We start from the raw sequence: 11,138 nt of genomic DNA, 5'->3' as shown, positions 1-11,138 counted from the left end.
GCTGCGTGACAAACTGCAGACTTAAAACATTTATTACATTCTGTAACTGTACAAAAGTCAATGTCACATTTGTTCACGGAAAGGCCAGTACATTATTATTATTATTATTATTGTTGTTAATATTATGTAACCACAATTACAGACAAAATGTTGGTCTCAGAAGATAAGGCCACAAGACAAGTTTCAGAGGCACAGAAAGTGATCCAGATCAGTTTAAGTGGTCTCTGAGCTGGGGCCAGAAAAAACATTCACAGCAGGCAGGTTGTTAGATCACACAGATCGAGGACATCGAAGAGAGCGTCACAGATACCCTTCATCGCAGCATATATGGAGACAGGCAGGCAAAGATGCTGAAAATTGATTTCTTATCTGAGCAGATTAAACACTTACACAGATGGCATACATAAAGAAAATGTATTTCCTCTTGAAATACAGTATGTACCTTAATATTAAATTATTGTTCCTAAGGCCAAACAGCACAGCTGGAATTCCTAAAAGGTCACATAAAGACCACAAAGTGATGGAAACCTAATCTTAATCTGCTTCAGGATTTGCAGTTTAGCCACAAAGTAAAGCTTTCTAGATTTACTTCTATAGATGGGAGCAAGAGAAGTTTCCCTGTCTTCTGCACAGCTGGTTTCTGACATTGAAACAGCTTAACACATTTATGTCTGGCTCATTACACAGTAACAGCAACAGTGTCCATCGCCTCTCAAAACGAAACCCATACAACTTTCAGATTCAAACAGAATCCACTGGAGATTTTTCCCCCTCTTATTTTTTGTTTTAAAAGACCAAAATGGACATCCAAAATCTCAACTGCATTTGGCTTTAGTACAATACACGTTTTTTTTCTATCACATAAAATTACAGACATGGAAAATAGTACAAAAGTGATCGATCACTTGTGTCAATGTGTTTGTGACTAGAAAAAGATGGTGATTGTACATACTGACCATCTCCTCAGTCATCTCCTGATCCAACCATGAGATGCTGGGTGTTGAATGCAATATCCACCACACAGCAAATAAGCAGTTCCTTTAAAAATCCTTAATTCAGTAACATCACAGGAACGCAGCTAGCAGGTCCGCATGTGTGACCAGCAGAAGTCTGTAAACTAGTTTGTCCCCAGTTCTTTTTGCAGCATTGACCTGGCCTCAGCTCAGACCCATACCTTGCTGCTTGCTCATATCGGTGCACACAAAGAAAGTTTTGAGCTCCCCTTTCCCCTTCACATTGATTAGTCCTCGACACTCGCATGAGTAGCCCAGGTCCTGCAACACGACAGACGTTTCCTCTGTTACCTGAAAGCAGGCAAAGCAAACGGAAAGGAAATTGGATTAGCCCAAATTCAATGCGAGACCTTCCTTGCAGCAAAATCGTTTTCCCGTGACTACATTAAACAATACGCATCTCAGGTGGCACTTTGCCTCTGCTAATGGCTTTGATTCCAAAGTAATTTACATATTTTATCAAGTTAAAGCATGAATAGCTTTTGATCTGCCAAAAAATGTGATACAGAGCATAAAGTGCAATTGGAAGAGAAAGAAACAATGTAACGGTTTTCTCAGAGGTTGTTCTCGTGGCTGGTTAAGGACAGGAGGAGTTTATTTTTGCAGCAGTTGAGATAGGTAAGGAAAATAAAACCCGAGTCCAGTTCGAAATTGGATCTTTTGTAAATGTTGAGATACGCTGTGTGAGAAGTGACCATTTGACCTTAAAGAACATACCTGGATTTTTCCCAGCTCTCCAGTGCTCTCCATTCTGCTGGCTACATTGACTGTGTTGCCCCAGATGTCATACTGAGGTTTCCTTGCTCCGATTACTCCGGCTATCACTGGGCCATGATTAATTCCTGTGGAAGAAAAACAAGCCCCCAATATGTTAAAGTTTAATGCTGTATTTTATAATAAAGTCTGTAAAGTTCATGTGCAGTGTTTATAGAGGTAAAATGGAATGAAAATGTAAGACTGAATAAGAAAAATATTTCATCTACTGAAGGCTGAGGTGACAGAGGATCAGAGGTACCAGAAAAGGCGAAATATTAGGAAGAAATAAAAGAAACATTTTAATGCATTAATACAGTGCTGTTAGTTTGCAATCAGTTTATAATCAAGGCCATTAGACCACAAGAGAAATTTTCTGAGTGGCCCATAAATTTTTAAAAGAAAAGCTTTTGTGCAGCAGATGCTGAAGTACCTGACTAAAAGACACAGACAATACTGTAACTGCTCTTAAAGACATGGTGAGTCTAAAACAGAGTAGGATTTGCTTTGAAAACATGATAGAAATGTAAAAGTTCATACTAATTATTAAGATGTTTCAGTGCAAAGACTTCACAACTGATCACGCTACTGAAATGAAACAAATTGAGAAATTCTGTGTATTTTAAACCAATATAAAACGGTACCTCTACTGTCTAACTCTGATAAATGCAAGACTATGGGCACCGGCAGAAACACAAGCTTCAAATCAGCATACGCAGGTATTCTGAATCAGATGGATTCAAAATATAATATGAACTGTTTGAAAAACACGCCTACTGGGTTCGAATTTTATTCAAGTGTTAACAATATTTCTGAAATGCCTGCACTTGTTATTCTGATCTTTCTGACCATCTCCTTCCTTTCATTTTTGTTCTGCTTACCCAATCCAGGGTCAGGGGGTGGCTGGAATCTACTCCAGTTTTCTTGCCATGTATTCTTTTCGTTTTTAATGGCAAAGATAATGAATGCACGTGAGGCATACACTCACATACAGAAGACTGAAGCAAAACAGTGAAGCTACGATTCTCGCTAAAATTTGGTAGAAAGACTGGAAAAACGTTCTGTGGCCTGATGAGTCTTGATTCCTGCTGCAACGATCAGATGGGTCAGAATTTGGTGTAAACAGCATAACAGCAGGGATCCGTCCTGCCTCGTATCAACAGTACAGGCTGTTGGTGGAGGCATAATGGTATGGAGTAAATTTTCTTGGCACACTTTGGGTCTCTTAGTACCAACTCATCTTTTGATCCCATCTTTTGACAAATGCTTCCAGCAGGATAGTGTACCATGTCGCAAAGCTCGAAGCATCTCAAAGTGGTTTCTCGAACACGACAAGAATTTCACTGTACTCCACAACTGGCCTCTACAGTCACCAGATCTCAACAAAACAGAGCACCTTAGGAATGCGGTGAAACAGGAGATTTATGTCAACAAATCTGTAGCAACCGTGTGATGTTATCATGTCTATATAGACCAAAATACTCTGGAATATTTCCAGCCGCTTGTTGAAGGAGTCCAATCCAGCACTAGCGTCATGAAACTCATAAAATGTGTGGTGAGTCGATACTGGAAGCGAGGCTCGCAGCAGGCATCAAGCAACATTCTGGCTTGTCGTCAGTCGTTTTAAACTATTGTTTTAACTGGTAGTGCAAAGCTGTTCACAACATTAGGTGACTAACGGGAAACTAATCTTCTAATCAATGAATGTACTCAGGCTCTGAGTGCATTAAAGAGAATGTATATCTTTTTAATAAACACACAAAGGAGGTTTTAAGGTGGTTGCACACAGCCACTGATGAAGAAAAATGATGCCACTCAATTAAAAATTTCACTGTTTGTACTATGTGCATTTTTAACTCCAAAAATGTAAATGTTTTGATTGTTTTTATCATAGATGTCAGGACTGTAGACACAAAAAGCGGAGGATGATGTTTGTCAGACTCTCTAAAAGGTTCTGGCTCTATATTTGAGTAAAACATTCGCGTCCTGCTATTTGATGGACTAAAGTGGCTCATAGTAACTGATCCGTATTGGTAAAAAGAACCACATAGAATGCAGTAAAAATAAAAGGAAAAGATGTATCTGAAATGATGGGCTCTGTTTCACAAAGCCGAATATGAGAGCTACTGATAGTACTGGACCCAGTACATCCTGAGGTGAATCTGTAACATTTTGCATGTTTGCCTACACGTCTTACCTCTCCTGTTTAACTGCACAGGAAGATCCTTGTACAGCCTAAGGCTTCTGCTTGAAATTGGCTACGCACAAAAACTGAACTTCCCTTTACAGCACGATCACTTTGAAATTAGACTTAAAGGAACATTTTGTTGTAACAGTTTTCAGTTTTGTGACCTTCTGAAGCTGTGCTGTTACTCCACAGCTCTGCTGGTGTGTCAAAGTTACGTTTTTAAACCAGAACGTCAGTGAGGTAGTAGCTTCAGGATCCATCATAATCAACAAGTTATTGCCGATAAGAAAACAAATGTGACCTTAAGGTTTCAGTACAGTTCGGATGAAAACCCATTAGGTTATCACAAGTCACTAAATTCCAGTTTCCTTGGCATGGTAAATGGCCTGTATTTGTATAGCGCTTTACTAGTCCCTAAGGACCCCAAAGCGCTTTACACAACCAGTCATCCACCCATTCACACACTGGTGATGGCAAGCTACATTGTAGCCACAGCCACCCTGGGGCGCACTGACAGAGGCGAGGCTGCCGGACACTGGCACCACCGGGCCCTCTGACCACCACCAGGACACAACAACCGAGACTGTCCAAGCCGGGGCTCGAACCAATAGAATAGAAGCATTATTGCTTCATTAAGTCCCAGATTGTCACTAAGAAAAGAGGGTCTGCAGGAGAACTTACTATGGCCAGTGACATTTCTCATATAGCGTTCTTCTGTGAGATCTATTGTTTTTTTTATTTTAGGGTAAATAGGAAAAATACTCCACCACATTACAGTGGAGTAATTTATGCATGCCTCAACCTGATATAAAGTGGGAACTGCTTTAACACGAAGAAAATGCCTCAACTCCAGAAATTCTGTGACTATTTTTATAGGCATGAGCTTTTAACAACCTGTGTCAGTGAATGCTAGTACTCTCACTGCAAGAACAGTACATGAATGCCAATCATGTACTGAGTAACCAAGGAAACCTGTGCCAGCCTTAACAGAGATGGAGGCTGCACAATGCAGTATTTACTGAATTAAAGGTTTATGCACACTCACCCACACGAAGCCTGAAGCTATTGAAGGAATGTCTGTTGATGCCATCTAGCTTGCCTATCAGAGCGATGGCAAACTCTACCATGATCCCTATCTGGGCGTGCTGCCGTTCTCTGTCCTAAAACAACACAGAGTGATGTCAGTCCACAGCCTAATTATGAGGTTTGGTCATGGCTTGCTTTCAAACAGTTAAAGTTAAAGCCCGACCCTGGTCTGAAGTAGTAACTACCTCACCCGATTATTCTCCTGACCAGGTGACCCACTAAGCCCCGCAGCAGCCATGTAACTGCTGCCGATTGTCTTGATCTTCTCCACACCGCTGAACTTTGGTTTGGACAACAGCTGTTGAGTTAGAGGCAAACAAACAAACAAAATGAGGGGTGCGCGCATTTATCATCCCAACCATGCCAGGGTCTTCATGATTAGCCCCTGACATTTGTATTTCAGACAAATATTCGGTAAGACTTTGACTTCCTGACCTCATCAAAGTCAGCGATGATCTCATTGAGAAGTCTCAAGCATTCCAGACCTTCTTTGTTGATATCGCACTCGGTGTAAAATTCTTTGAAATCCGGCACCGAAGCGAACATCACGCACACACAGTCATAGGACTGGTAGTAGAGGTCCTGTTGGGAAAAGCACAAAACCAACAGATAAAGCTTGTACAGGCAACATGTTACTTTTATGTTGTATGGAGCCACGCTATCTGGAAGTTATGATTATTTGTAGAGTTATAGTATAGAGTTCTGCTTATATAGTTTGTAGTTTTTCTTTTTGAATAATTACTGCCATGCTGTACTCAAGAAGCTTGCTTGCGTTACTTGCCACTCCTGATTTTCTGTGATAGCTGCAGAGTCATATCACTGATAGTAGGGCTGGGTATCCGTGTACCTGCTCTCATTTACTGTTTTAGCTGTTTGGTGGTTGTTGAAATTTTGTGAAGTTTCACCTGAGATTCTGGCATTTCGGGCAAAAATTTTTTTAATGAATCGATATCACATTATCCAAGCCAGAATCGATTTTAATCGATAAATCGATTATCAAAACCCACCCCTAGCTGACAGTAGCATGCCAGCCTGTTATCTAAATTCTTCACTTCGTCACAATTATGGCTCCAAAAAGGGTTCTGTTGTGTGGTTATATCAAACTCAAGCAGTAAATGATTGAAATGTATAAAGCACCTCTATATACCCACACTCCTCTGGCACATTGAGGCTTAAGGAGCTGGCCGTTTCCCCCGCGCCATGTTTTTACATTTTCGCATTGTTTCACCAAGGAAATATGAAGATTATTGGGATTGCTACATTTAGATACTTAAACCTTCCTGTTACTTCTACTAACTGTGATAACACTGAAAGGGCAATTCATGCTCAGTGTAACAATGAAGCAGCAAGACACTGAAAGGCATCTCCGCTTGTAGCCACTCCTGATGAACTTTGTACTTTAACCTCCTAAGACCCGAGCTCTTTCATGGCATGCATGTTTAATTTTTCTTTGCTGTTTGGTCTGATTGGGACCTAAAGAATGTAAAAACAAAGAATTACCAGATTTTTATTTTACCTAATTTTTGTTTTTGAGAAAAATTAGATCCACATATGAGGACATTTGTTTCAAATTTTGATAGAACAGTGGCAGTATAATCGCAAGTGGATATCAGGCCCTTGTAGAGAAAAATTAAGTATTTTGGTTTAGATGTCCCAAAATGTGATGTCCACATATGTTTACGCCAGGTTCTAGGAGGTTAAAATATGTCCAGCACAACTTTCTGTGTCCTGTTCTCGGTGTCAGTGAAAACCTGATGAGTAAGCAGCTGATTGTGTACAGTATTATGTTTCAAAGGTCCCTCTCTTTGAGTCTTTTAAAACCCAAAATCCACATGCTGGAAATAACAATTATTTATTTATTTTTTTAAGATGACCTCAGATAACTGGTCACATTATTGCCGCCTGGTTCATGTTCACTTTCAGTATGTAATGATGGGGGGTTATCTCACGGGAGTGTTTTGTTTTTAACTCTCTTCACCAGTCCTTCATAGCATCCAGGGGACTAGAATCAACTTTGGAAATCTCACCTCGTTCTTCTTATTCTCCCCAACAAACAGCGCTGCTACGTGGGCCGGCAGCACATTTTCCAGCAGCAGGCGGTTCAAGTTCTCTCTCGTCTCGATCTCATCCTGCTCTGTGTGGTTCTTGTTCTTTAGCAGGAAGTCCTGGCGGAAGCAGTACTCGTTCTGTAATCCACAGGAATGGCAAGTTTAGAGGAAAATCAGCACAAGAGATAATTTTTTTGTTTTTTAAAATAATTCAGCAAACAAAAAACTGTCATTTACCTGCAGTGAGATGATGAACATGGTGACCAGGAAAAGCGTGATGTACATGCAACTCATATACTGGGGATGTTTTACCAGCCCTAAACATTTCAGGATTTCTACACTGCAAGACAAGCAAGAACATGACCAATCACAGACTCCACTTTTACTTGGAAAATAATAACTTGCAGTGGTTATGACTTTGACCACTAGTGATTAAAAGTATAAGGTGGCATAACAGTAAACTAAAATTCTCTGCTATAATTCTCTGATTAAGAATCCAATTCATTCATGTATTCAGAAAGAAATATGCAGATATTGGTGCCTTAGATCATTTTTATTGACTTGTCTGATTAAGATTATGGTATGATGTGTGATAGACCACCCCAGAAGTAGCAATCTAACCTCTGATAAGATTAAAAAAAAAAACACAAACACAACATAAAACACTAAAGTTTCGAAATGAGTCCAAACTCCTTAAGATCACTATGGTTACATCCATCTTTTAAAGACTACAATCAGAACAGTTTCCACTGAGCCACTTTCTCATCACCTGACATTTGCTGTGCCTTTTCTTTTGTCATACTCACTAAGCTTGTTTTATTGGATTTTATTTTGCATTATGAAATTACAGTTAATTTACTTTAGAGAGGATTGTTATAATATTTTAGACTCTTGTCATATTCTTTCTCACTGAACTACTCGATTTAAGCCATTTGCTCGTTGATAATGTTTTGGCTGCTCTGACGCAGGTCTTGACTATTAGGCTGAAGTAGATCTGATGTTATATGATAAATATTACTGCACTGCAGCCATACACTGATTCAGATAAAGAAAACATGATGCTAGCAGATGCAATCTAAAATGCAACCTTTGCATGTTTGCATTAAGGCTGTCACCATATCCAGGATAATATCACAATCTAAACAAAAAGATTATTCCACCAATCAAAATCCTGCTTTTTTTAACTTTCAACTTTATTAATTCACTAGTCTCCCTACTGAGGCAAATAGTGGGGGGAAACTACTTGGCTAAATAGTGCGAACAAATGTCCCTGATGCAGCACACAGTTTGTACACAAAACAGGATTATAAAGCTAAAATTGAACGCCAAACTGCAGCAACTCAGTCAAACCAGAAACAAACAAACAAACAAACTCCTGTGAGACAACCACAGAGATCGGTAGCTGGAGAGCTGGAGCTCAGAAAGCTGAGAGTAAATAAAGTAAGAATTAAGTCCTCCAAAGTTCATGGTCTCCAGTGCTTCACTCAGCCAATAAACAACAGCCTAACCTGTGTGAGTTGTGGCATAAAGTGAATCTGACAGAGATAGTTAAAGCAACACAAAAGTGATTGCTGTCGGTGCGGTAACTTCACTGGTCACAAGCCACAGGTACGTAGATACATTTGCAGGTCATCAGCGTGAAAACAGGAAATAATACATTTCCCGAAAAGCTGTGGGATTCACCCTTTTCCTTCAGTCTCACCTGCAGTTCAAATTTGTGAAGATTTCAAGGTCGTTCTTGGTGCTGAGGTTTTTGCTGTATTCATAAAAGGATGTATGCGTGTTTCTGATAATGATGACGTAATATGCCGTGGAGGCCACAGTCAGAAAGAGCACTTTAAGCTCAAAGCTCATCCGAAGGAAAACTCCACAGGCAATGAGTGATAGGATGCAGCAGTAGACAGAGTACTGAGGGACAGAAAAGGGGATAAAATGGAATTAGACTTGTAGCAAATCTAAATAATGTCCTAAATCAAATTTATAAGCAGCATGCAAACAAGTAAAACACTACACTCTTTTTTACTGTTAGGAGAACTACAATTAATACACACTACTTTACACTAAAATGTAATACTGCTATTTAAACACCATCGTGTCTGGGATTAAATCTATCACTCACGGGAAGGCAAGAGTAGTCGTCTTTATCTGCCTGGTCAAAGCACTGCAGGGAGTGGAAAAACAAATAAATAAACAACTGACAAGCAACGACCGGACAACATGCTTTGAAGCTTGGCATGACATTTATGAAGTGCAGCACAGCTAGAAATACCAGAGTACTAAATGGATCTGTCTTAGCCTTCAACATGTGAGCAGAGTCTCACCAGGTTGAACACAGCCATGATAATGATGACCGCTGTGGTGATGGTTGCCAGAGGGAGGCGCACAAACGGCTGTTTAACCACTGCCTCTGACACAGCTGGCAGCCACCGGCAACCTGACAGCTTCTCCGGAAACAGGCGCTGCAATGAAATGAGGGGAAAAAAAGACAAAATGCAATCAAACAGGTACGAGCAACGTGACTTTTTTACAGTCAGCTATCTGCAGACAGCATGCATGAGTGATTCACAGCTAGCTCTTTCAAGGAAAGGAATCTGTCTGAGTTGAAAACCAAAAAACTGCATGTCCAGAACAGAATGTCAGATGTCATCTGCAGAGTCAGAAGGGCGTCTATAGTAAGCTGTAGCCCAGTGAATGCAGGAGATAGTTTTCATGCCATGTTTCCATTCTCAGATCATCTAATTCTGGCACAGTGTGCACAAAAACACAAGTCCTTTTCACTCATGCTTTTATTACTTGTGCCAATAGGGTGGGTGGGGGCTGGTGGCAGGGTAACTAAAGGGTACTAAAATCAATTCTTGCGTTTCTGTAATGGTTGATCCACCAGTATGTGCAAGGTCTTTAATCAAAATAATATTTTTAATGCCAATATATAATTACCGCTATTCATGATTTTTCAAATTTATAAGATAAAAAAAAGACAGGAAAAAAAAAAAAAGGGAAAACACATTATTTTTTGGTTCAGATGCCAATTTTGAAATTGTTACTTCAATGATTGTTACGCTTGATTAATTTCTGACTTCTAAGAGAAGTCCAGTGTGCCGAATTTAGGTATAGAAGCATGAATTCAGTTTGTCATTTGCCTAATACATTGTTTCATTTTCATTTTTTTAAACATATTTTTAAAAGTCTTTGTGTTTTCTTGTTTGTTTGTTTTTCTAATTAATTAATTAAACACTGCATTTGCACTGGACTTGATTTTAGGAGTGATCCACGCAGGAATTTTGTATTATATCTTGACAAGTTAAGAAACGTGGAAAGTTGTGACATTTTTGTCCCATCCCCTTGGTATTTTCTTAAAAACGCTGCGAATATAAAACATTAAAAATAGAAATTTGATTTGATTTGATTATATTTATGTACTTACTGGGAAATTAAACTTCTTTTTTTTTTTACAAAGTAATAACAATAATAATTATCCTTATCATCATCATCATCATCATCATCATCATGTGTTGAAAAAAAGTCTATAAAGAATTTAACATTAAACTTCTACTTCCCATGCACAAGGAAATTAAATTGAATGTCTTCAGCAAAACACCTGTGTGTTAAGAATATGCAATATTAAAATGTGTTTCTAGATAAACGAGAAACTATTTATCACTGATGCTTGACCAGCATCCAGCTTGGCTTTAGATGTTACTGTAAAGATGCATGAAAGAGTTGTTGTGTCATTAAGGCTTTTTCTCCTGGTTTCTACAAACGGGGCCTGAAAAGAATCTTGTACTAAATCACTCAAATAACCAGATACTGGATGTGAATCAATGGACAAACCTGTAAGTGACCTGCGTAACAGATCGCCAGGACCAGGAGCAGCACACAAAACAGCCCTCCAAATAACACCGCCAGTCTCTGTTGCCTTAGGAAGACACGAATGAAAAAACAAAATAACATCAATCTCCAGCTCATCTTCTAAATATAAAAACGTCTTCGTCGTGCGCTTTAAAACCTTTTTCAAATGCTCAAAAAACTGTTCCTCCTTCGAGTTTGTAC

The 11,138-nt window shown here is 39.3% G+C and overlaps 1 protein-coding gene across 5 annotated transcripts in view; it reads right to left on the bottom strand.

The window, feature by feature from the left end:
- Window positions 1-16: 16 nt before the first annotated feature.
- Window positions 17-11,138, bottom strand: part of adcy7 (adenylate cyclase 7) — a 64,464-nt gene continuing 53,342 nt past the window's right edge. For 4 of the 5 annotated variants that reach the window (XM_040011829.1, XM_040011825.1, XM_040011827.1 and 1 more), the window contains 11 exons: window positions 10,920-11,004; window positions 9,410-9,547; window positions 9,208-9,249; window positions 8,791-8,996; window positions 7,326-7,428; window positions 7,068-7,226; window positions 5,476-5,622; window positions 5,231-5,338; window positions 5,000-5,114; window positions 1,731-1,855; window positions 1,158-1,304 (listed from right to left, as the gene is read on the bottom strand). In XM_040011829.1, the coding sequence (XP_039867763.1) occupies window positions 1,158-1,304; window positions 1,731-1,855; window positions 5,000-5,114; window positions 5,231-5,338; window positions 5,476-5,622; window positions 7,068-7,226; window positions 7,326-7,428; window positions 8,791-8,996; window positions 9,208-9,249; window positions 9,410-9,547; window positions 10,920-11,004 (1,375 nt within the window). Of the gene's footprint in view, window positions 1,305-1,730; window positions 1,856-4,999; window positions 5,115-5,230; window positions 5,339-5,475; window positions 5,623-7,067; window positions 7,227-7,325; window positions 7,429-8,790; window positions 8,997-9,207; window positions 9,250-9,409; window positions 9,548-10,919; window positions 11,005-11,138 lie in introns of all 5 variants that reach the window. The other variant, XM_040011828.1, reaches the window with a different exon arrangement.

The sequence above is a fragment of the Simochromis diagramma genome, unplaced genomic scaffold (genome assembly GCF_900408965.1).
Source record: "Simochromis diagramma unplaced genomic scaffold, fSimDia1.1 OVJJ01000603.1, whole genome shotgun sequence".
NCBI lineage: Eukaryota > Metazoa > Chordata > Actinopteri > Cichliformes > Cichlidae > Simochromis > Simochromis diagramma.
Note: the sequence above shows the minus strand (reverse complement) of the source record. Positions and strands in the feature narration are given on the sequence as shown.